We start from the raw sequence: 27336 nt of genomic DNA on the forward strand, positions 1-27336 counted from the left end.
AGATAATCTCAGGTGAGCACTATTTTGCTCAACTGGACTCATTCCGCATAGCATCAAACCACTTCTTAAGGAGTGCTTTCTCTTTCTTGCTCTGTTACCCTTTCTAAAATTATATTCCACATATCGATAAATCTTTGATATCTCAATTACATATCCAGATATCTACCCTTCCGATTTAAGATGGCACTACTGAAGATATGCAACAGCTTACTTGTGGTTCGAAACCAAAGGAATTCAATTAAAAACATTATTAGTAACACTTTTTCTGAAGTAAATTGTGGTAGACTATCACCACAAGCACTAAAGAGGCGAGTGAGGGTGAAGTGAACTCAGGAGATGTGCCCTGCTGGTGAGCTGCAATATCGACGCACTTGAAGTTGCAATGAGTGATTCGGAGGGGAGAAGTCGAGGCAGAGGAGATCCAATGCCCGTCCAACTTACTCTGGTGCGAGGGCGAATTGCTCTAAGCGGCAAGCCAATTTAGAGAGGTAGAGAACGGCTTCTTCGGCAGCAAAATCCAGGTCCGAAGCAAATCACTGAGCACCATGTTCTAGGCCCGAAGTGATTCACTACGGCAACGCCTGGATCCTAATCTGAGGTATAAAATGATGTTTGGACAATTTAAATGTCGGGCTAGAAAGACCGGAAAGGCAGGGTGTCGAGCTAGCTCGCTCTAAGTGCCAAGCTGATTTGGAGAGCTCAAGAAGGGCTTCTCCAGCAGTGAAATCTAGGCCCGAGGCAATGTGCTGTGGGGGGATGTCGACGGAAAAGAGTAAACCGTCAATGTTTTGAGCCAAGAGCCTTCATCAACACTGTAACCCTGAATTGGGTGGCAAGAATATTAGAATGGATTTGATGGGCGTGTAAGAGAGAACAGATAGCATGGAGTGTGGGGGAGAGGAGTGAGATTGATAGACCATAGATAGGTCAAGTGGTCTCCTTCAATGTGGTAAGGGAATATTAAAAAACATCACAGAGCCCTACTCTTGTTTGTCAAAATGGTATAATCATAAAATACTATGCTTTTTTCTCAGTTCCTTTATCTCCATCACATCTGTTCCCAGGTTGAGGCTTTCTTTTTCCAGGACACCAGAGATGTCCTTATTTCTTCATAGAATGGGGTTTCCCTTCTTCCACCACTGATGCTACCCTCACCCGCCTCTCCTGCATATCCTGGGTGTCCGCGCTCTCCCCATTTTCTTGCCACCTTAACAGGAATAGAGTTCCTCTCCTTCTCACCTACCACCCCATGAGACTTCAAATCCAACACATCATTCTCCGCACTTTCCACCATCCTCAATAGGATCCTAGCACCAAACACATCCTTACCTCCCCCGACTCTCCGCTTTCACGTAATCCTGGCACATATCCCTATAAGCAACAGAAATGCTACATATGTCTTCCTACCTCCTCCCTTACCTCCATTCAAGACCCCAAGCAGTCCTTTCAGGTGAGGCAACGCTTCACCTGTGAATCTGTTGGGGTAGTCTATTGTATCCAGTGCTCCCGATGGCCTTCTCTACATTGGTGAGACCCGAAGTAAATTGAGGGGCCGCTAGAAGCGGAATTTCCTGGTTGCCAACCATTTTAATTCCCATTTCGACATGTTAGTCCATGGCCTCCTCTTTTGGCACGATGAGGCTACTCTCAGGGTGGAGGAGCAACACCCCATATTCTAGGTAACCTCCAACCTGATGGCATGAACATCGATTTCTCCTTCCAGTAATGTTTTCCCTCCCCTATCCTTCTTCTCCAGCCCTTTACCTTTTCCACTCACCTGGCTTCACCTATCACCTCCTGGTTAATCCTCCACACACACCCCCAACCTTTTTATTCTGATCTTCCTGCTTGCTTTCCCATCCTGAAGGAAGGTCTCAGCCCAATATGTCAACTATTTATTCATTTTCATAGAAGCTGCCTGACCTGCTGAGTTCCTCCAGCATTTTGTGTGTGTTGCTCTGGATTTCCAGCGTCCAAGTATCTCGTATTTATAATATAGGATATCCTGCAGTGTCAAATTGAAACATATTCCTTGACCTTTCTATACATTTTCTTTTTTTCTCAGAAGTTATCATCCTTTTTGAATCAATGCCTGTTTGGTTTTGTTAATCAGGGGCCTTCAAGTTTACGACAAATGACCTTATGGAGTTAAAATTAATATGTCTTTTAACTTGTTCCATTCATTCATTCACTGTAAGATATGGATTCCTGTGGTATGCAAAAACAGGAAAATAAAAGGTTGCTGCTATCTCTTACCAATTTCCAATGAAGCGTGGGTCAGTCTGGTCAATCTGAATTGTGCCCCTGGGATCCACATAGAAGCCAATCAAGACACCACCAAGAAGATATCCTGCTGCAGGGCCCAATGCTCCCATAACATACATAATTGCTGGAAAGAACAGATAATATATTTAATAAGATACTAGGAACAATATATGTACCAATTCAAAATAGAAAATATAAACCCCAAATTAATCTGGGTACTAATTCAGATTCAGATTCAGATTATTGTCTTTTAGAAACCACAAATGCAATGCAGTTAAAAAATGAGACAACGTTCCCCCAGAATGATATCACAAAAGCATATGACAAAACAGACTACACCAGAAAATCCACTTAATGTTTGGCAATCCTCAATCCAGAGTCCGGAGAGGCTGCTGCATATTAATATCGCGCTACCGTCTTAGCACGTACCCCGGAAAGGAACTCCAATCCCACCAGACAAACAAGACCAAAAACTAAAGCTACAAGACCTGCACAAAACCACATAGTTACATTTAGTTACAACAGTGCAAACAATAGCATGATTGACTAAAAAACAGACCATGGGCACAGTAAAAATAGTCCAAAGATGTTAAAGGACTATAAGTTCAAAAAGAAATCACCACACAGTTTCCACAAATCCCCAGGGTCCGACAGACTCGCCATCCCACGCCGGAGGCAGAAGGGAGTACCCCCGCTATGGACTTCCATGATGCCCCCGACTCAGCCTCGCAGATGCAGCACACAATGAAAGCTCCGTCAAACCCAGCCTCGCAGATACAGCACACACTGAAAGTGACCTGACCGCAGCGGACTCTGAGTCCGCTGAATCTCCGAGCCGACAACCATCCCCTCCGGCACAGCTTCTCTGAGCACCATCCTCTGCCGAGCGTATTAAGACGGCCCCGCCAATGGGCATCAGCAACGCGAGCCCGAGGACTGGGGGCCTGTTCTTCCCGGCAGAGTCCTGGACCTCAGCAGCAGCAGCAATGAAGAAGGTCTTCCTGGAGATTTCCCTATGTTCCTCCGTGCTCCCACGTCCATTTTCAATCAATTATGATTGTGCACAGCACCCCACTTCACAAATAGTATCTTACAACAGTGACATCCAGGTTCAGTGGTAACCATTGTAGTTGGGTCTGATAGCTTAGCAGTTCCAGTCTCATAAATTAGTTGTGTTGAAGGAGTGCTGCAGCAGTGGAGATGCTGCTCTTCATATGATACAGTAGGCACAGCCTCCAACATTGGTGGGTGTAAGACAAGCAGTTTGAAAATAGAAGAGACTGCAGATGCTGAAACCTGGAGCACCACACAAGCACTGGAGGAACTCAGCAGATCAGGCATCATTTGTGAAGGGAAAGGGACAGTCAATGCTTCAGGTTGAAACCCTTCATCTGGTCAACTGGACAAGTTTGGATTTACAGTATTTCATGTCAAGGCTACCAAGAGCACTCAATCTATTTCACTAATTAAACTTACATCACGTTGTGTGCCCTTAAGCAGCGCCGATAGCTGTCTTCGATTGTTTTCATTTACCATTATTGTTCCCAAATAAATATCTTGTCAGCAATTTTCTGGAATTTCACCGAGACTCAGTGTAGTGGCTCCAGACAGGTTATTTTATCCCCACTAACGTTGAACCTATCCACTGGTTCATATGAAGAGTGTTACCTCCATTACTGAAGGACTCCTCCAGGTAGTTGAAGAGATTTCATGGCACTGTTGCAGAAATAGAGTGGGAAGTTTTCCAACTATCAAATTAGGTATTTAATGTTTAACAACATTGGAAAAGACTGAAGAATTATCATCTCACAGGTGCCTTCTGAGACCTTGCTGTGTGCGAATGGTCTGTTAAATTTCCCAACAGAATATAAATGACTCTTCAAAGGAAGTTCCTCAGCTACTAAATATTTTTTTCAACATGTTTTGGGCATAAATAATTTAAGTATAAATGATACCTCCCTAAAGAACAGCTATTAAAAGTTATTATTAATTTAAATGTTGCTAACAGAAGAGTTATTATATAGAAACTATATTTTTATATGTCGGTGCAATTTTGAGAGCTGTTTTCCTTTCATAAAATCCCACTGTACTGTTATAGATTTAGCTCATCACACCAGTCACTCAGCACCTCGAGACAGCTCATTTCTCTGCCACTCCTATCACATTTTCCTCATACTGCAATATTTGTCTCTTTATTTATTCAATTGTATTATGAAAATTCATACAGAATCTACATACGCACATGTGTTGTATTGGCCCATTCTCACCAAGGCACCTGCTCTCAGTAAGACAGTAATCTAGGGGGGAAACACAGAACAATTGAAAGACCTTTTCTTCGTTGTGCAGTCTAGTATCTGACATTGGTCCCTACTGCAAAAACATGGTAAATTCCTGTTGGCACCTCTTAGAAAACTTTGGTCCTCAAAGTCATTGTGGTTACACTCAAAAGTCCTTCAAGAGGACCACAGCCCTTGCTGTTGTTTGGAGGCTTGCATGTCTCACTGACCCGGAGAGCAATGTTGGCAGGAGATAGGATTTAATGGTAGGGTCACTCATGCCAAACTGGTCAAAGGTTAGAGGCTAAATTAAGAGTTGTCCACCAGTCCTCCAGGTTCAGGTGTTCAGCTTAGAGCTGACAACCCTGAGTGGTAAAATACAGTGATTTGGTTTTGTTTTATTATTTAGAGATACAGCATGGTACTTTTAACTTTCCAGCCCAACAAGGCCATGCTGCCCAATTACAGCCTTGTGGCCAATTAACCTACTAGCCTATGTATATTTGGAACGTAGGGGGAAACCGGAGCACCTGTGGCAACCCACAAAATCACAGGGAGAACACATAAACTCCTTACAGACAGCGGCAGGAATTGAACCAGGGTCACTGGAACTGTAAAGCGTTACTTTAGCTGCTACGCTACCATGCTGCTACCCCATACCCTTTTACAGATGTTCCCAGCAATTCGTCACTATTTTATAACTGCTACTACATTCACCCACAATTATATTGGCCAAGTAATCTTCTGAACTGCAGTACCATCTTATCAGTGTGAACTTGGAAATCTTGTAGATCTTATGACCTTTGGCTTGTAATCTTGTACATCTTATTTCTAAGGTAACTTTTTTTTATTCTTTCTTACTTCTCTTCTAATATTTGTATATCTATGCACTTGAAATGCTACCATGACACCGTGTTTCCTTTGGGATCAATAAAGTGTCTGTCTATAACTGTAGGGCATGGGAGGAAACCAGAATATCTGGAGGAAATTTGTGTCATAGTTACAGGGGCAACATGCAAACTTCACCACAGGCAGCACCAAAGTCCATGATTGAATGCAGATACAGTAATTGAATTTTGCCAGTTGTACCTTCCAAGCCACTAGGCCGTGTGAACATAAATGATGGTGTCTGCCCTCCTGGAAACCCTGTCAGTATCTGAGCCAGCGTGTCTAGGATAACAGGAATAATGTACACAGCTGTTTATGTCTGTACCAATGTTACCAGTATAAAGGAAATTATTTTTGGTATCTTTAATCCCTGTGTGAGTGGTTTGAGTTACTCGTTAAAACAAGCCTTTCTTTGCGAGACCAAGACAAATTAGATCCCGGCTTCAAGTTTGCACTCTGAAAGGTTGTTATGTCAACTCTCACCTGGCCTGTAATTGAAGTTAAAATTCTTCCTCTAGTTCAAAGAAGTCATAGGAGTATTCATTAGCAGTGCCGAAGTTAATCAAAAAAAGGAGGTTCCTGGCATTGAGACGTATAACCTTCTGAATCTTTTAAACTCACAAACTGGTTATGCAGTGAGCCAAACTTCACCACCTCTAGAAGAGGAAAACATAATCTCCATAAATTCTTCTGGACTAGCAAACACACATCAAAACATTTCTGCACCATCTGCACCAGTTTAGCTTGTTAATGTCAGGAAGCAATCTTTCTTTGCACGTCTGGCACAGAGGGCTTGCCCTAGACTTCCGACACAGTAATAAGAAACCACGCAGCAGACTCACATTCAACATCTTGGACATTTTAGGAACAACTTCTTCTCCTCTTCTATCAGATTTAGAGTCACACAGCAGTGTTTATCATTTATCATAATCAGCGTAATCATTTCTGAATGATCCGTGAACCTATGAATACTGCCCGTTATTTCTCTTCTGTGCTGCTCACATTTTAGTTTTTGTAATTTACAGTGATGTGAATATCTTGCACTGTATTGCTGCAGCAGAACAACAAATTTACTGGCATACGTCAGCAATAATAAACCTGATTCTGATTTTCATTCTGCTTAGCTACATACTTAAGTTTGCTGATGACACCACTGTTATTGGAGAAATCAAAGGTGTGATGAATCAGCATATAGGAAGGAGACGGATAATTTGGCTGAGTGTCAGCAAAATCAAGGAGCTGATTATTGAACACAGAAAGAGGAAACTGGAGTCCTCATTGGGGAATCAGAGGTGGAGAGGGTAAGCAACTTTAAATTCCTCAGTGTTATACTTTCAAAGGATATGCCCTAACTAGGTCCAGCACGTAAGGGCCATTACAAAAAAGGCAAGATAACACCTTTACTTTCTTAGAAGTTTGTGAAGATTTGTCATGTTATCTAAAACTTTGGCAGACTTCTATAGAAGCACAATGGAGAGTGTATTGCCTGGCCACTTCACAGTTTGCTATGGAAACACCAGTGCCCTTGAATAAATTATATAAAGTAATGGATATAGACCAGACTCTCACTAGTAAAGCCCTCCCCATCACTGAACACATCCATATGCAGCACTGTTATAAGAAAGCAGCAGCATCAAGGACCGCCACCATCCATGCCATGCTCCCTTCTCAGTGCTGTCATCAGGAAGGAGGTACAGCAGCCTCAGGGCCAACAAAACCAAGTTCAGGAACCGTTATTACCACAGCCATCAGGCTCTTGAACCACAGGGTATAACATCACTCACCTCAATACTGAACTATTCCTACAACCTATGGATTCACTTTGAAGAACTCTTTATTTCATATTCTTAATATTTATTGTTAATCTTTTCTTTTTTTCCCTTTTTGTATTTTGCAGATTGTTATCCTTTGCACATTGGTTGTTGTATGTCTGTCCTGCTATGTGTGGTCTTTCATTGATTCCTCTGATATCCCCTCTGTCCCTACTTCCAAGCACCTTAAAACTATGCCCCCTCATAATAGCCATTCCATCCCTGTGAAAAAAGCTTCTGGCTATCCACATGATCAATGCCTCTCATCATCTTATACACTTCCATCAGGTCACCTCTCATCCTCCATCGCTCCAAGGAGAAAAGGTCAAGTTCATTAAACCAATACTCATAAGGTACGCTCTCCTTGTAAATCTCCTCTGCATTCTGTCCACATCCCTTAGCGAAGTGCCTAGACCTGAACATAGTACTCCAAATGAGGTCTGACCAAGGTCTTATATAGCTGAAACATTACTTCACAGTTCTTGAATTTAATCCAGTGGTTGATTAATGCCAACACGTCATACGTCTTCTTAACAACACAGTCAACGTGTGCAGCAGCTTTGAGTATCCTATGAACATGGACTCCAAGATTTCTCTGATCCTCTACATTGCCAAGAGTCTTACCAATAATACGATTATAAATGACCTGTATGAGGAAGTAGGAGTTAAGATGGCACTAAACAGCGACTCCTTTGCATCTTTGGAAACAGCTCTATTTCCATCTTTAATATCTTTATTTTTCCCTTTCAGGGTTATTTAGAAGACCCTGACCTGGAGTTACAGGCAGACTTCAGTTCTTGCAGGAATGGGACCCTTTCTCAGTCCTTCAGGACTGGCTGTTGTTTGGTGTGCCAAGGGATCGATCTGAGTGTCCAGCTCGTATTTGGAAGCCTAAGATCTCAGGGCTCTGGAGACGGGCGAACCAAGGGTGGGAGTCACGGCAGGAGACCCATATGTTGTCGACGGAGTCAGATCATCTACTGCTGTGGACCTGAAGACCCAAGATCTTTAAGATCTTCAGGCACAGAGCTCAATAAAAGCAACATAACGGACTTCCAACATCGCAAACCAGAAACTGGATGTTATGTCTCCCCGCTCGCTGGGAAAATGGAGACACCTCCTTCTCCTTTATTAGGGAGAGAGAGAACCTGTGGGATGTCGAATACCGGGTGAAACGCAACGCCTTTGAGGTAACTGCACATCTGTGTCTTTGCTATTGCTTTGTTCACGCTTGAGTGCTCAGTGGCAGTGCTGATGCCTGCTTTTTTTTTTGCCAGTGGGGGGAGAGGGGGATTGTTGCTCGCTGCCACTTATGCGGGGGGGGGGGGGGGATTTTGGGATTCTCACGTTTAAATGTCATTCATTCTTTGGGGCACTTCTCAGTTTTTGTGGATGCTTGTGAAGAAAAAGCATTTCAGAATATATATAGTATAAATTTCTCTGACATTAAATTGAACCTTTGACCTTTGAATCTATACACTGTCTTCAAATTTGACCTCCCAAAATGAACCACTTCACACTTAATTGGGTTGAACTCCATCTGACACTTCTCAGCCAGTTCTGCATTCTATCGATGTCCCGCTGTAACTTCAGACAACCCTCCACACTATCCACAACACCCCCCACACTTTGAGTCATCAGCAAACTTACTAACCCACCCTTCTACTACCTCAACCAGGTCATTTATGAAAATCACAAGGAGAAGGGGTCCCAGAACAAGGTGCAAAGTTCACACAGACTGCACTGGAGGTCAGGATTGGACCCATGTTCCTGGAGTTGCAGGGCAGTGGTCCCATTACTTAGAAAGCCATGCAATTTTGCAATTCTGGAAAACTACCTCTGTTTTTTTCCCCAAAACGTTACAGGTATTACCTGACCTACTCGGTATCTCAAGCATCCTTTTTTTGTTTATGATTTCTATCATCTAACAATTCCAGCATTTTGTTTGGGAATGGAGCAGGGCAACTCATGGTCCCTGAGATGTTTCTAAATTTTGTGGAGACTGTAGTCATTTCCATAGATGCTGCCTGATTTGCTGAGTTCCTCCTGCATTTTGTATGTGTTATTTTGCTTTGCCTGTCTTTTGTCCCAATTCATTTCCTCCTATTTACATCTCCTTCACATTGTTCATCAGAGGTTAAACAAACCTTCATCACCCTCTCTCAGCTGACAATACAGTTCACACTTCATCTCTTGTGGACTTCAATTTAATGGTTATTCTCTGCTTTCCTACCAATTTAAAACATACTTGTTTTCTAGCATTGCCTGGCCAGGGTGAAAGGTATTTGACTCTGTAAACTATGCTTCTTTCTCTACAGATACTCCCTGATCTGCTAAATATCTCCAGCATTTTATTTTATTTCAAATTTCCAACATTCTCAATCCATTTAAAAATCATTGAGTGTTTTTCTCTGAATTATCTGCATTGATAATCTTACCTTAATAACTAAATTTTCAGATAGCTGTCAGTTAGTAGGCAGGTTTGTGGATAAGAACATTCAGTGAGTGTGTTCATAGTTGTTAATTATAGAGCAGCAAGGGAAAAAGCACAGGCATAGAATTCAGATTCTGAGGGGTCTTGACAAGGTGATGTGGAATGGATGTTTCCTCTTGAGGGAAAATCTAAGACACGTCTTGACATCTTCCTTAAGTACAAAGCTCCACATGGTGCCCAACCACTGGCTCAAAATAAATACATTATATTTGTACTGAATGTCTAAACCCATCGGTAATACATGCTTGTTACTGACAAAAAGGGCCCATTAACTTGTCCTGCTGACTTCAAAGATTTGTGTACATTGTTAACTTCTCAAAAGCACAAATAATTCTAAAATATAACCCAGCTGGCAGAATTCATTGTACTACTTTTAGAGAACTCTGTCAATTTTTTTTCTGGCCAATATAAGAGATATTTATAGACCATATATTGGACATATGAAGCAAAAACAGAGATTGCTGGGAGAGCACAATACGTCTGGCACACGAGTGAATCAGCAGATGCTGGAAATGAATAAAAACACAAAATGCTGGCAGAACTCAGCAGGCCAGACAGCATCTATGGGAGGAGGTAGTGACGACGTTTTGGGCCGAAACCCTTCATCAGGAGTGAAGTAACATGAGCTAGAAATAGCTCATTTCCCTCCAGCCTATCACTTCCCAGCTCTCTACTTCATCCCTCCCCCCACTTCTTATCCCCTCTCCACCATCTCATGTTACTTCACTCCTGATTAAGGGTTTTGGCCTGAAACGTCATCACTACCTCCTCCCATAGATGCTGTCTGGCCTGCTGAGTTCTGCCAGCATTTGTAAGAGAGAGTTAATGCTTCAGGTCAATAGCTTTTCATCATATCTGGGAAACAAGCATGCTTGCATTTGCTGAAGGAGAAGAGGTAGGCCAAACTGAGGAAATGGCTAAGATAGTGCAAGGACCAACAGAAATCAACGCAACACACACAAAATGCTGGAGGACCTCAGCAGGCCAGGCAGCATCTAGTCAACAGAGTACAGTCGACATTTCAGGCAGATATCCTTCATCAGGACAGATGTATCAAATGCATTGGTGTCATGAAGATTCAATACCTACACTTTTAATTTTTCCTTTCACACTATCCAGGAACCAAATCACTCCTTCCAGGTAAAGCAATAATTCACTTGTATTTATTTTAATCAGCATACCGAAATTCTATCCTGACAATGAGATCTCTTCTGTACCAGGGATCAAACCACTGGTTGGGTGCCCCTTTGCCAGAATACACCCATTAAGTTCATAATAGCAACTCTGACCTTCCAGTTTATTGACACTTTAATTCTCCATCACATTGCCAATCTGATCTTTCCGCCTCTGAATGCAAGTTTGAAAAACAGCACCTCATCTTCTGTTACAGCCTCAGGCCCCCAGACTGCATTTCTAAAATTTCCAATTTTGATCTGAGATCACCAACTTGGAACTCAGATCTCCCCTCTATATAATGCCTCCTGAGGGCTTCCAATATTCTCTTTGATTGCAGATTTCTCGCAACTGTAGTACTCTTTCTCTCTCAGCTCCAGTATAATTGTGTTCTCGTGTGTTTCTCCTCCCCCACCACTCTCTCTCTCTCTCCCTCCCTCTCTCCCCTCTTCTGTCACCTTGATGGTTTGCTTTCCACCCGAGCACCAGCATTTTCTTTGCTAACTCCACCCCTCATGCTCATCACACCGGCTCTCTAACATGAGAAAACATGATTTTATCTCACTTCTCCAGTTGATCAACCGCTACCCTCTTTAGTCAGAGGGGGTGAATGTGTGGAATTCATTGTCACAGAGGGTTATGCAGGTTGATAGGTTCTTGATTAGTAAGGGCATCAAAGGTTGTAAGGAGTAGGCCATCTGGCCTGTCGAGCCAGCTCCGTCATTCAATAAGATCATGGCTGATCTGGCCATGGACTCATCTCCACCAACCTGACTTTTCCCCATAACCCTTAATTCCCCTACTAAGCATAAATATATCCAACCTTGTCTTAAATATATTTACTGAGGTAGCCTTCACTGTTTCACTGGGTAGAGAACACCACTCTCTGGGAAAAGCATTTCCTCCTCATCTCCGTCCTGAATCTGCTCCCCTGAGTCTTAAGGCTATGCCTTTTGGTTCTAGTCTCACCAACCAGTGGAAACAACTTTCTGCCTCTATCTTATCTATCCCTTTCATAATTTTATATGCTTCTCTAAGATTTCCTCTTATTCTTCTGAATTCCAGTGAGTACAGTCCCAGGTAACTCAATCTCTTATCATAGTCTAACCCCCTCATCCCTGGAATCAGCCTCGTGAACTTCCTCTGCACCGCCTCCAAAGGCAGTATATCCTTCCTCAAGTATGGAGACCAGAACCACACGCAGTACTCCAGGTGCGGCCTCACCAGTATCCTGTATAGTTGCAGCATAACCTCTTGCTCTTAAATTCAATCCTTCTAGTAATGGAGGCCTTCTTGATATCCTGCTGCACCTGCAAACCGACCTTTTGTGATTCATGCACAAGCACACCCAAGTGCCTCTGCACAGCAGCATACTGCAATTTTTTATCATTTAAATAATAACCTGGTTCCAAGGTTGCCAAGCCAAGGAGTGGTAGTGGGGACAAGCTCCCACTGCTTAAAAAGTACTCCTCACGGCATGCGTCTCAAATAGCCTCTGGCAACCAAGTCCAACTCCTGGCCTTCTCGTGTGGCTTAGCCTGCAAGCCCGGCGAAACTGTTTCTATTGACAGGAGAAAGGGCGAAGGCGGGTCCTGGCGCCTTAAAACCAGTGCTTCGGGTAGATGGAGCTCATCAGCCTAGGAGGGCAGTCCATCTAAGAGAAGGAAAACTCTGATTTTAAACCTCCGCTGCCTTGCCACCATACCCACTCATGGGAAAGGCTTCGGGAGTAAACCCTAAGGACAAATCCGGAGCTGGAGTCCCTAAGGCAGTCCGATGTTGCCTTCAACCTTGTTCTGGCAACTCCTGCGACGATGCCGGTGTCAAGCTGTATCGGCCCCTGCCTATCCCTTGGACAGCATCGGTGGCGTGGAGAGGGGAGAGGGGCTGCATGGGCAACTGCCGATCTCTCATAAAACCTTGCCGAGGTCTGCGCCCTGGAGAAGACATTCCAGCATTGCCTCACCGTGGCAGCAAAACACGGAAAGCAGCAGTCTACCGGTTGTAAGCCTGCACTCGACTGGCGTAGAGCAAGGCGCCAGGGGTTGCTTTCGACAGAGGGAGAGGCCCTCGTGCCTCACTGGACAGCTACCGCCCACCTCAAGCTGGGCAGCCCCTAGCCAATAAGGTGCTGTCCCGCCACAGTCCGCCCGCTTCACTGGGTGCGTGGGGCTCAGGGTTACAAGTATCCTGAACCGCGGTCTGTAAACACTGCACCAAGCAAAACAACAAGGAAACAAGGCAAGAAGCCAGCATTCAGACTCGGATGCTGGAACGTACAGACTATGACAACTGGTCTATCAGACGACCTTCGCGAGATCACTAACACCCGCAAAACAGCAGAGATTAACAACCAACCGCTTCGTCTTCAAGTGGACACCGCAGCGCTCCAAGAGACACGGCTTCCAGACTCGGGGACCCTTCGTGAGAGAGAGTACACCTTCGTCTGGCGGGGGAAAGGCAAGGACGAGACCAGAGAGCATGGTGTTGGCTTTGCTGCGAAAAACTCGCTGCTAAAGATGGTGGAACCCAGCAAGGATGGATCGAAGCGGATCCACTTACTGCGGCTGCACACCTCCGATGGGCCTGTCAACTTTATTAGCGCTTACGCCTCAACCCTATATTCCACACAAGACACAAAAGATGAGTTCTATGATCAACTTTCAAGGCAAATACAGGCGATCCCGAAACAGGAACAGTTGCTGCTACTTGGCGACTTCAACGCAAGAGTGGGTGCCGACCACGACCCCTGGCCAAGCTGTCTGGGACGGTATGGGACCGGTAACTTGAATGACGATGGACAACGACTGCTCGAGCTTTGCGTGCTTCACGGACTATGTGTCACCAACACCTACTTCCTGGCCAAAGTTTCCTGGTGACATCCCCGCTCCAAACACTGGCATCAGCTGGACTTGATCCTCACAAGACGCAACCACCTGAAAAACGTGCTCATGACTCAGTCCTTTCAAAGTGCTGACTGTGACACCGATCACTCCCTGGTTTGCTGCAAACTCAGACTCCACTGCACCAAGCCTCTGTCTAGGCCAGGGGTCAGCAACCTTTACCACTGAAAGAGCCACTTGGACCCGTTTCCCACAGAAAAGAAAACACTGGGAGCCGCAAAACCCGTTTGACATTTAAAATGAAATAACACTGCATACAACGTTTTGTTTTGCCTTTATGCTATGTATAAACAAACTATAATGTGTTGCATTTATGAAATTGATGAACTCCTGCAGAGAAAACGAAATTACATTTCTGCATGCAACAAAAACATTTTGAACTCCGAAAAAAAGACGTTGGGTTGAAGGTTACTTTTAAGTAAAATACTCAACGTCTATTTGAGTCCTTCTTGTATTTATGAAAAACGCCAAACTTAAATTTGCCGCCAGCAGCAAACCAAAAATAACGTCAGCCAGCTGTCAATCTGAAAAATAAAAGGACTATTTCACTGAACAATGAAAACATATGAATACACGTAAAATAACAGGCAATTAAAATATTTATCATACTTGGTCAGGTTGACTCACACCTGACAATGCAGTCGTATTCAGTAGGGATGGATCGATGCTTAGGGGAGTGACCGGGAAGGATAATGTGTTTTTTTCCTCTCTGAACTCACAGAAGCGTTTCCCAAACGATGTTTGCATTGCGATGATTGCAGAATGTAAATACTCCGAATTTATCATGTCGTGACCTTGTTTGAACTCTCTCAAATTGGGGAAGTGAGACAATGTGCCTTTCTGTAAATCTCTGGCAAGCACTGTCAACTTGCGCTCGAATGCCAAAACATCCTCCAACATGTGCAGGGCTGTACGTCCTTACCCCTGAAGAGCTGTGTTCAGCGTGTTCAGGTGCGCTGTCATGTCTACCATGAAGTGTAGCTTTTCCAGCCACTCTGGCTGTTCCAGCTCAGGAAAGGTGAGCCCTTTGCTGCCCAGGAAAGTTTTCACTTCTTCCAGACACGCGACAAAGCGTTTCAGCACCTTCCCTCTGGACAGCCAGCGATAAAAACACGTTGTAGCGGTGTGCTACACGCAGTCAGTAAACTGCAGTCAAAGATAGCTTTATTCAAACTAAACAGCCTTGCTTTTCAGCTTCCCTCAACCCGCCCCCCCATGGGCGCAGATGCTGCAAAAGACACGTACTCACAAACCCCCGTAGGCTATCTCCCTTAGCCTGAACGCTGGCTAATTGTGAGCCGGTTCGGATGTGTCAGGAAATGGGTTGCCACAACATCTTAATTAGATTGTACAAGATCACCATAATCTTCAAATTTAGAATTACATTTCAAAAACTAACAAACTAACATAAAATACATTTTAATTAAATACTGACCAATTATTTCCCTAAGCAACAGGGAGCCGCAGCACAGACGTAAAAGAGCTACATGTGGCTCCGGAGCCGCGGGTTGCCGACCACCGGTCTAGGCAAACAGTGTATCAATGCTGGAGGACGCCCTCCCTGCAGACCCACCAGGAGGAGCTGTTCAGCAGAGATGGGATTCTCTCAGGGACACCATCCACAGCACTGCATTGAAGACCTTCGGGAGGAAGCAAAGCAAGACACAGGATTGGTTCGAGGCAAGCGCGAATGAGCTCAATGCCACCATCGAGGAGAAGCGTGATGCACTGTTGAAGCACTAACACCAACCCACTCAGGCAACGTTGCAAGCGTTGAGGACAGCTAGGAACAACGCACAGAAGACAGCCAGACGCTGTGCAAATGGCTACTGGCTACAACTATGTGAAAGCATCCAGTTATCAGTCGACACAGGCAACATTCGCGGAATGTATGAGGGGATCAAGAAAGCCATCAGTCCAACCCAGAGCAAGACAACTCCACTGAAATCCAGGACAGGCGAGGTCATCAAAGACAAATGAAAGCAGATGGAGAGATGGGTGGAGCACTACTCCAAACTCTACTCCAGGGAAAATGATATCTCGGACAACGCGTTAGCGACCGTGGAATGCCTACCGGTCATGGAGGAGCTGGACGTACTGCCGACTGCTGAAGAGCTGAGCAGAGCCATCGACAGATTACCCACTGGAAAGGCACCAGGGTTGGATGGCATCCCACCAGAGGCCATCAAGTGTGCAAAGGGAGTTCTGCTCAACCACCGGCTGGAACTACTCTGTCAGTGCTGGGAGGAGGGAATGGTGCCGCAAGACATGAGAGACTGCAACATTGTCACCCTCTATAAGAACAAGGGGGACAGAAGCGATTATAACAACTACAGAGGAATCTCGCTGCTGAACATCGTTGGGAAGCTCTTCGCCCACGTGGTCCTGGGCAGACTACAGAAAATCGCCAAAAGGGTATACCCCGAATCTCAATGCGGTTTCAAGTTGGAACATTCCACAATCGACATGATCTTCTCTCTTCGACAGCTGCAAGAGAAATGCCAAGAGCAAAGACAACCACTCTACGTCGCTTTCATCGACAAAGGCATTCGACCTTGTTAGTAGAGACGGCTTGTTTAAAATCCTCGCCAGGATTGGTTGTCCTCCGAGGCTCCTCAAGATCGTCCAATCGTTTCACGCGGATATGAAACGCGTCGTTCAATTTGACTGCTCTTCTTCAGAGGTCTTCAACACCTGCAGCGGTGTGAAGCAGGGCTGTGTGTTTGCTCCCACCCTATTCGGCATCTTCCTCGCAGTCATGCTGAAACATGCGTATGGAACTTCAACCGATGGAGTTTACCTTCATACCAGATCGGACGGAAGGCTGTTCAGTCTGTCCCAGCCGAGGGCAAAATCCAAGGTCTGTGAAGTACTCGTCAGAGACATGCTGTTTGCAGACGACGCAGCGTTGGCGACACACTCTGAAGAGCAACTGCAGCGACTTATGGACAACTTCTCAAGAGCCTGCCAGGAATTCAGCCGAACCATCAGTCTGAAGAAGACCAATGTGATGGGCCAAGGCGTTGAACAACTCCCCATCATCAACATCAACAATTATGAGCTGGAGGTAGTCCACGAATTCACATACCTTGGCTCCACCATCACGGACAGCCTCTCCCTGGACTCCAAGATCAACAGGCGGATCGGACGAGCAGCCACCACATTCGCCAGGCTGACCAAGAGAGCCTGGGAGAACAGAAAGCTAATTACGCACACCAAAATTGCAGTCTACAGGGTATGCGTCCTCAGCACACTGCTCTACAGCAGCGAGACCTGGAGCCTCTACTCCAGGCAGGAGCGACGTCTCAACGCCTTCCACCTTCACAGCCTGAGACGCGTTCTGGGCATCAAATGGACCAACCGAGTCACCAACACCGAAGTCCTTACCCGCGCCCAGTTACCCAGCCTCTTCACCCTTCTCCAACAACGCCGACTCCGCTGGCTGGGACACGTACATCGCATGCCGGACGGGAGGATTCTGAAAGACCTACTGTACGGGGAACTGACTACTGGCAAGACAGCATGAGGACGTCCTCATCTTTGTTTCAAAGACATCTGCAAAAGGGACATGAAGTCAATGGACCTGGACGTCAAAAGATGGGAAGACATTGCAAACGATCACTCATGCTGGAGACGAGAACTACACAGGGCTGGAGCAAGGAGAAGAGAAACTGAGGCTTGCCGCCGAGGAAAAGCGCGCTCGCCAAAAAGACAACAACACGGCAACATTGGAGGAGAGCGTCTTCAAATGCAATCACTGCAACCAAGACTGTCACTCCCGTGTGGGCCTGTGCAGTCACAACAGACGCTGCACCACCATCAGCAGCTGAATCAAAACTCTCCAGGTGCAAATCCATGGTCTCTCGAGACTGACGGATGCCACACAAATAATAACCTGCTGTTTCATTTCTCCTTCCAAAGTGGATGACCTCGCATTTACCAACATTCTACTCTATCTGCCAGACCCTTGCCCACTCACTTAATCTATCTATATCTCTCTGCAGGCTCTCCGTATCTTCTGCACAATTTGCTTTTCCACTCAATTTAGTATCATCAGCGAACTTAGATACACTTGGTCCTCTCTTCCAGATCGTTAATGCATATCGTGAACAGTTACGGGCCCAGCACCGACCCCTGCGACACACCGCTCACCACTGATTGCCAACCAGAGTAACACCCACATATCCCAACTCTCTGCTTTCTATGAGTTAAGCAATCCTCTATCCATGCTAATACATCATCCCCAACTTATCAACATCATCCTCATCTTATGGATAAGACTTTTATGTGGTACCTTATCAAATGCCTTCTGGAAATTCAAGTAAATAGCATCCATCTGTTCCCTTCTATCTGTTCCCTTCATTATATCCTCAAAGAATGCCAGTAAGTTTGTTAAACAGGACCTGCCTTTGCTGAATCCATGTTGAATCTGCTTTATGGATCCATTTTTTTTCCCAGAAGCCTCGCTATTTCCTCTTTAATGACAGCTTCAAGCATTTTCCCAACTACAGATGTTAAAATAACAGGCCTTTAATTACCTGTCTTTGGCCTACATCCCTTTTTGAAAAGCAGCATGACATTCCCCATCTTCCATTCCGCCAGGACCTGCCCAGAGTCCAGAAAGTTTTGGTAAATCATCACCAAAGCCTCTACCATAGCTTCTGCCATTTCTTTCAGTATCCTGGGATGCATTCCATCAGGACCAGGGGATTTATCTATCTTCAGGCCCATAGGTTTGCTCAGCACTACCTCTTTAGTGGTAGTTGTATCTATTGTATCGAGGTCCTCAACTCCCATCGCCCATCATGTTAGACGTGTCCTTCACTGTGAAGACCGACATAAAATAGTTATTGAAAGCCTCGACCATTTCCTCATTACCCAATATCAATTCCCCCTTCTTATTCTCCAAAGGATCTACATTCATTTTAGACACCCTTTTCCCCTTTGTATAATTATAAAAACGTTTACTATCCATTTTTATATTTTGTGCTTGTTTATTTTCATAATCTAGCTTCCCTTTCTTTATTGCTCACTTAGTGGTACCTTGTTACTTTTTAAAGTTTTTCCAATCTTCCAGTTTCCCACTACTCTTGGCAACTTTGTACGCATGAGCTTTCAATTTGATGACTTCTTTTATTTCCTTCGTTATCCAGTGCTGGATCTCCCCACCCTTACTCTCCTTACTTTTAACTGGAATATACTTTTGTTGAGCACCGTGAAAATCTCTTCGGAAGTCTTCCACTGTTCCTCAACTGTCCCAACATATAGCTGGTGTTCCCAGTCTACACTAGCCACATCCACCCTCATCCCATTGTGGTCTCCATTGTATAGACATAATACATGACATAATAATGAGAGTGAATTACTGCACCCTCCATTTGTATGCGAAACTCAATCCTACTGTGATCACTCATTCCAAGAAGATCCCTAACTATAAGGCCACTAATTGTACCTGTCTCATTGCACAGGACCAGATCTAAGATAGAACATTCCCTTGTAGGTTCAGTAACATGCTGTTCAAGAAAGCCATCACGGATGCATTCTATGAAGTCCTCCTCAAGACTGCCTCAACCAACTTGATTCACTCAATTTATGTGCAATTTAAAGTCCCCCATGATAGCTGCTGTTCCATTCTTACGTGCCTGAGATGTTTATGCCTGTGTCACTGTAATGTTATTATTCAGTAGCTGATAGATAACTCCCAGCAGTGATTTTTCCCCTTTTCTATTCCTAATCTCTACCCAGATGGATTCAACGTTCTGTTCCTTAGATCTTCTATCATCTCTCACTATCACCCTGATCTCATCTTTAAGTAAGAGCATTACCCGGCCTCCCTTACCTTCCTGCCTATCCTTCCGCATTATCTGATATCCTTGGATAATTAAATCCCAATTTGCTCCACCTTGCAACCACATCTCTGTAATGGCCACTAAATCATACCTCTTTGTACTGATTTGAACCACAAGTTCACTGACCTTGTTTCGAATACTATGGGCATTCAAATACAGTGCCCTTACTCTCACTGTGCTTTTCAAATCTTGCAATCTTTTTCTCTTTTGCACTTGACTTTTCTTCACTCCACTTTTTTTTCTCTATTTTATCTTTTATTTTTTGTCTTTATCTTTATCCACGCTTCCCCAATCTGTTGAACCCACCCACCTACTATTTAACTTAAGGCCCTATCCACAGCCCTAGTTATGCAATTCACTAGGATCCAGGTCCCATCCCGGTTCAGATGGAGCTCATCCCACTGGTACAGCTCCCTCCTTCCCCAATACTGGTGCCAATTTCCCACGAATTCAAGCCCACTTGTCCCACGCCAATCCTTGAGCCACGCATTTAACTCTCTAATCTTCTTGACCCTGTACCAATTTGCATGTGACTCAGGTAGCCATCAAGAGATTACTACCTTTTTTGGTTCTGCTTTTTAATTTAGTCCCTCGCTGCTCAAATTCCCTCAAAACCTCTTTCCTCGTTCTGCTTTTATCGTTGGTACCCATATGGACCACGTCAACTGGAAGTTTCCCCTCCCACTGCAAATTCCTCTGCAGATCAGGATGTGGGGAGAAGGCAGGAGAATAGAGTGAGAGATAATAAATCAGTCATGATGGATTGATGGAACAGTCACAATGAGCTGAGTGTCCTAATTCTGCTCCTTTGTCTTCTGGTTTTAGGAAGAATCCAACTTGAAATGAAACCATTCTCACTAAGATTAGTTTAAGATTGTAATTTCACTTTTCACATCCAAACAGAATGATGACAATGAAGACTTCAGACTGCATAATCCTTACAAATGCCTCCAAAAATTTACTAGCCAATCACAAATTCATTTTTCTGCATTATTTTAATGTCCTATATAAATTAAACACAATATTCTATATCTAGACCCTCTCACCCTTCCCAAGCACTTGCAAAGAACAGTCACTGGACCTTGTCGTGTTTCTGCTGTGCCCATTCAAATAAAATCAGTCCTCAGCAGTTTCGACAACATCTTTTCAAAAGAAATGCCCAGAATTGCCACTGAACATACAAAGGATTTTAAAAGCTGTTCATTAGACAAAACACTACTTCCAATGTGTTTAGAAATCCCCATTTCACAATGACCTATTCAATTGTAGGTTGAAATGCAGCAAGAGGTAGAATTTATATATTGAGCTGTCTTAAGCAGAGGGCTTTATAAACTGAATTCTTTTCACCGGGAAACAAAATAGAAGTATTCATATCATTTAGACTAAAATGCGCAACATAATTATATACAGTGGAAAAAGCGTATAATGACATTCGTAATAGATGAACAAAATTATGGGTAGGTTAAATTTTGTAACAAATTTTGAACAGACCCAAAGTACCATGTACTGTGAGGATTCTCCTTATATAAAATCAGATATTGGAAGATTTATTTACAAAGATGATATCTTTTTTTAACGGTACTATCAGGAAAGATTGAGCAGGCTCTGGGATGTTTACACAACAAAGGCCAAGAAGAAATGTGTTGAAAGTTTTATAAGATAATGAAGTTGCATGAAGGATGGATATGAGAGAAAATGTTCCAATGAGTGGGTAAATCTAGATCAACTGGGTTGTCTATGATATAGTCAGTTAGATCAGATAATGAAATCAGAAAGAACTTTCTTGGAGAGAAATGAGATTGCAGAATTTCTCACTGTATTTAAATAGGTGAAGATGCATAGATGCAGTTAAGGGACAAAATTGCTCCATAAATGTGAATTATGTTATACAGCATTATGGCAAGGTGAAAAGCGATCATGGAAAAAGAAAAAGAATTGGTATGGAATATAAACATGGCCATACAACAATAAGTATTCTACTACACTTCCAAGGTCGTAAAGTTACTTGTGATATTTAACTACTTTTTTTATATACCTCTCAGATTGATCTAGAAGTCCAACAATTACTAGTAAAGCTGTAAATTTCTTTAACTTTGTGTGAAATAAAATTATCTGTCTTTATCTGCAAACCTATTCTGGAGTTCCATTCATTTTGGTCACATGGTTCTGTTGCAAGATCCTCACCCAATGATGACAATAACACGGCAACCTAGAATTCCAGCATGGCAATGCGAACTTCAACACGTACTTGTGGAAAAAAACACAATCACTTGTCCCTCACAACTAGCAATGTTTCACTTGGAATTTTTGCTATTTAAGAAGCCACTCACACTTAAAGTGCATTATTTGCAAGCCTACATCTGCAGCTTTATAGGTCCTGTTTATTTATTCTACAGTCTGCTTGCACACCTTCAAACTGCAATGACATTTTAGCACGCAAAAGTTAATTGCAATGGATTTCAACCTGGATCAACGACTTCTGTTTCTGTAAGACCTAGAAATGAACAACAGAGGAACCACAGCAGACACAATGACCCTTTTTATTAGAAGCACCAACATTCAGTGCCAAAGATTCATGTTCATTTCTAGAGTTGTCTGAAAAACAATTACTGAGAAACTACAGTACTGGGCAATCTATACAGCTATAGAGTCTAAGACTTTTGCACAGTATTGTAGCAATTTTCAGAATCAGAATCAGGTGTAATATCACCAGCATATGTCATGACATTTATTGTTATGCAGCAGTACACTGCAATACATAATAATCAAATTTATGAATTACAGTATGATGTGTATACATATATATAACCAAGTTAAATAAGTGCAAAAAAAGTAATTTTATACATTGCACTATATAGCTGCCACAAAAGAAAGTTCATGATCTATGTGAGTGACGATAAACCTGATTCTGATATGGGTCTCTACTGTGGACTGAGATTGGAAAGGGAACAAGGAGAGGGGGAATCATGGTTGGGAAAAGCAGAAGGGAGTGGAAAGCTGCAGAAGGACAGTCTGTAATGATTAATAAACCAGGTGTTTGGGACTAAGTGACCTTGCCCGGTGTCTCAGGGCTGAGTGTATCTCAACATGTGCCAACCCCTGTACTGGCACTCATTCACTGCCAACTGTCCCCACACCCCTCCTGCAGTGGTCCAGCCTCACCATTTGCAACATCCTTTGCTCCCACCAGATTTACAAACTCGCTCTCCACTCCACATTGACAAATAGAGTACTGTGCAGAAGTCTTGGGCATCCTAGCTATATATATGTACCCAAGACTTTTGCACAGTACTGTATGTTTCAGTTGAACAGTATTTCCCCAGATTCAATAATATCCGCCACCTCAAATAAATTTGCTGCAACTCACAATCTGCTGCCCACCACTGCATTAGGGAGGTACCTGATGCTCCACACAAAAGGACAGAAAACTTCATCTACCTTTCCTCCTGCAGACAGGATCACAAAGCACAGGAATGGAGACCTGTAACCATTGAAGGTTTCCCTTAAGTGTAAACATACGAAGGCTATGCCCAATAAGTTTCTCAGAGCTGCCTTGTTCTTTAATACAGTCGCATCCTTTTTTTTTCATTTATTCTCATTTACAAGGTTTGAATCTATTGCCCACGCTGAACTGCCCTTGAAAAAGTGGTAGTGAGCCACGTTTATAAACTGCTGCAGGCTGAAGTTGCTCCCACAGTGCTGGTGGGTAGGGAGCTCTGGGCTTTCGACCTCAAGACCGTGATGGATCACCAGCATATTTTCAAGTCACAAAACTGAGTAAGTTGGAAAGGTATATACACGGAGGTTATGATATTCTCATGCAAGTAAGCCTTTAACCCTACTTGCTGGTAGAGGCCTCAGGTGTGGGAGGAGCTGGCAAAATTGCTTATACTAGTAGTACGCATCACAGACTGTACTGGAGGGAATAAGTGTTTAATGTGGTGAACAAGTTGCTTCATCCCGGACGACCTTCAAGATTCTGGACTGTATTTGGACCAAGTGAAGAGTGTTATTGGAGCAAATGAAGAGTATTCTGTCACAACTTCTGACTTGTCTTTTATAGGTAGTAGGAGTTATTTGTGGTGTCAGGAGAAAAAAAGGGGATGCCCAGCCTCTGAATTACACTTCTAGCTGAACAGTTGTGGCTGGTCAGGTTGAATTACTGATCACCAGTAATACGGGACTCAAAGACAGAAGTGCAGAATGTCAAGAGCATGCGGTTAGACATCCACTAGTTGGAGACCTTTGCTGTCTAACATTGATGTGGTTTAAATATTATTTAGCACTTACCAACTCAATATGTGGACAGACATCATAGGAATTTTCTTATAGTCAGCTGAAGTCACACAGGTACATTCATTCTAAGACAGTTACATTTCCCAGCATCTTTCATGCCATACTGAAGGATGAATATTAGGCCATAGGAAATATACACACTTGAAATAGATTCTCACTCTGTCAACTTCAGACAATGCAAATGAGTCCCACTGTAAGGAAAGTCACAGCACCACTAGGAATTTAGTGGAGGCCACAACTCACCTTCTCAAAGTGAGATTTTGCTGCCCTCATTAGTTTGGGTGTGCAACTGGAATACTTATTTACTAGGGACACATATTTTTGCAATCATTGCTGATGACTCCACAATCTAGCTATCAAATGAGCAAGGCCAACTTGTGGGAATATACAGTAAAGAAATTTAAGGAAATGCAATATTCCAGAAATATTAATAAACACGGGGCAACTAGCCATTTAGAAGCACTTTATCAGCTCCAGCTCATTAATCATTAATGATACAAAAAAACCTTCCAATTGATGTAGTGTTTCTCTACCAAATACACTCTGTAACATAGCTTGCACTGAGACCAAAGGAATTTTGATCATACCAGGCTGATTGCTTAATTATGCTTATTCTGATCTCAATACACTCAGTGAAGGCTGTTTGAAACAATTCCATCTACACACATCAATCTTCACAAATACCACCTGTCAATTCTATAAATAGTCTTATCAAATGGCGAATATCTTCATGACAAGCACCACTTTCCATTTTTGCAGCTTTCCAGATGCTGATCAAAAGGCCCACCAAAACATGCTCCCAGAAAAATACCCTCATGAATATTCAGACTCATCCAAAAGGATAGTCAACGTGGTCTGAAGGAACATGCTTAATCTCACCCATATGTAAAATATCCCAGGCATCATGTGCAAAGGCATAATTTTAGCTAAGCAAGGCATACACTCTCAGAACACGTGGCAAGAATTCAAGGTAGTGACAATTTTAGGAATCTTTGGCACACCTTACATGTCATTTTTAAGATTACTACGGGAATAGAACATAGAAAACCTACAGCACAATAAAGTCCCTTCAGCCCACAAAGCTGTGCCGAACACGTACTTACTTTAGAAATTACCAGGGTTACCCATAGCACTCTATTTTTCTAAGCTCGATGTGCCTGTCCAGGAGTCTCTTAAAAGATCCTATCATATCTGCCTCCACCACCATTACCGGAAGCCCATTCCACTCACTCACCACTCTTTGTACAAAAAACTTACCCTTGACGTCTCCTCTGTACCTACTTCCAAGCACCTCAAAACTGTGCCCTCTCATGCTAGCCATTTAAGCCCTAGGAAAAAGATTCTGACTATCCACACAATCAATGCCTCTCATCATCTTATACACCTCTATCAGGTCATCTCTCATCCTCCATCACTCCAAGAAAAAAAGGCCGAATTCAATCAACCTATTCTCATAAGGCATGCTCCCCTCTCTAGGCAACATCCTTGTAAATCTCCTTTGCACCCTTTCTATGGTTTCCACATCCTTCCTGCAGTGAGGCAACCAGAACTGAGCACAGTATTCCAAAAGGGGTCTGACCAGGTTCCTATATAGCTGCAACATTACTTCTCGGCTCCAAAACTCAGTCCCACGATTGATGAAGGCCAATGCACTATATGCTTTCTTAACCACAGAGTTAAGAAAGAGTTAAGAGTTAAGCAGCTTTGAGTGTCTTATGCACTCAGACCCCAAGATCCTGCTGATCCTCCACATTGCCAAGAGTCTTACCATTAATACATATTCTGCCATCATATTTGACCTACCAAAATAAACCACCTCACACTTACATGGGTTGAACTCCATCTGCCACTTCTCAGCCCAGTTTTGCATCCTATCAATATCCCGCTGTAACCTCTGACAGTCCTCCACACTATCCACAACACCCCCAACTTTTGTGTCATCAGCAAATTTACTAACCCATCCCTCCACTTCCTCACCCAGGTCATTTATAAAAATCACGAAGAAAAGTGGTCGCAGAACAAATCCCTGAGGCACACCAGTTCTGGATCCACAAAGCAATATCCCCTTCTATTCCATGCCTCCTTACTTTCTCATTAAGCCTTGCATGGGGTACCTTGTCGAATGCCTTGCTGAAACCCATATGCACTACAGCTACTGCTCTACCTTCATCAATGTGTTTAGTCACATCCTCAAAATATCAGGCTCGTAAGGCACGACCTGCCTTTCACAAAATAAAGCCATACTGACTATTCCTAATCATATTATGCCTCGCCAAATGTTCATAAATCCTGCCTCTCAGGATCTTCTCCATCAACTTAACAACCACTGAAGTAAGACTCACTGGTCTATAATTTCCTGGGCTATCTCTATGCCCTTCCTTGAATACTGGAACAACATCCACAACACTCCAACCCTCCAGAACCTCTCCATTGATAATGCAAAGATCAGCAATCTCCTCCCTCGCCTCCCATAGTAGCTTGGGGTACATCTTGTCCAGTCCTGGTGACTCATCCAACTTAATGCTTTCTGAAAGCTCCAGCACATCCTCTTTCTTAATATCTACATACTCAGGCTTTTCAGTCCACTGTAAGTTATCCGTACAATCAATAAGATCATTTTCCGTAGTGAATACTGAAGTACTCATTAAGTACCTCTGCTATCTCCTCCGGTTCCATACACACTTTTCCACTGTCACACTTGATTGGTCCTATTCCCTCACGTCTTATCTTCTTGCTCTTCACATACTTGTAGAATACCTTGGGGTTTTCCTTATTCCTGTCCCCCAAGGCCTTCTCATGGCCCCTTCTGGCTCTCCTAATTTCTTTCTTAGGCTCCTTCTTGCTAGCCTTATAATCTTCTAGATCTTCATCATTACCTAGTTTTTTGAATCTCTTGTAAGCTCTTCTTTTCTTCTTGACTAGATTTACAAAAGCTTTTGTACACCACAGGTCCTGTACCCTACCATCCTTTCCGTCTCATTGGAACGTACCTATGCAGAACTCCACGCAAATATCCCCTGAACATTTGCCACATCTCTTCCATACATTTCCCTGAGAACAACACACACAAAATGCTGGTGGAACACAGCAGGCCAGGCAGCATCTATAGGGAGAAGCACTGACGACGTTTCGGGCTGAAGGGTCGCGGCCTGAAACGTCAACAGTGCTTCTCCCTATAGATGCTGTCTGGCCTGCTGTGTTCCACCAGCATTTTGTGCGTGTTGTTTGAATTTCCAGTATCTGCAAATTTCCTCGTGGTTGCTCTTTGATTTCCCTGAGAACATCTGTTCCCAATTTATGCTTTCGAGTTACTGCCTGATAGCCTCATATTTCCCCTTACTCCAATTAAAAGCTTTCATAACTTGTCTGTTCCTATCCCTC

General features: G+C 43.6%; 1 protein-coding gene across 1 annotated transcript in view; it reads right to left on the reverse strand.

Annotated features, from left to right (window-relative positions):
* LOC132382925 (solute carrier organic anion transporter family member 5A1) overlaps positions 1 to 27336 on the reverse strand; it is a 207352-nt gene that overhangs the window by 84866 nt on the left and 95150 nt on the right. Inside the window, exon 2 of the mRNA XM_059953535.1 lies at positions 2257 to 2389. Coding sequence (XP_059809518.1) covers positions 2257 to 2389 — 133 coding nt within the window. The remainder of the gene's footprint in view (positions 1 to 2256; positions 2390 to 27336) is intronic.

Source organism: Hypanus sabinus, chromosome 1, assembly GCF_030144855.1.
Source record: "Hypanus sabinus isolate sHypSab1 chromosome 1, sHypSab1.hap1, whole genome shotgun sequence".
In the NCBI taxonomy this organism is placed as follows: Eukaryota; Metazoa; Chordata; class Chondrichthyes; order Myliobatiformes; family Dasyatidae; genus Hypanus; species Hypanus sabinus.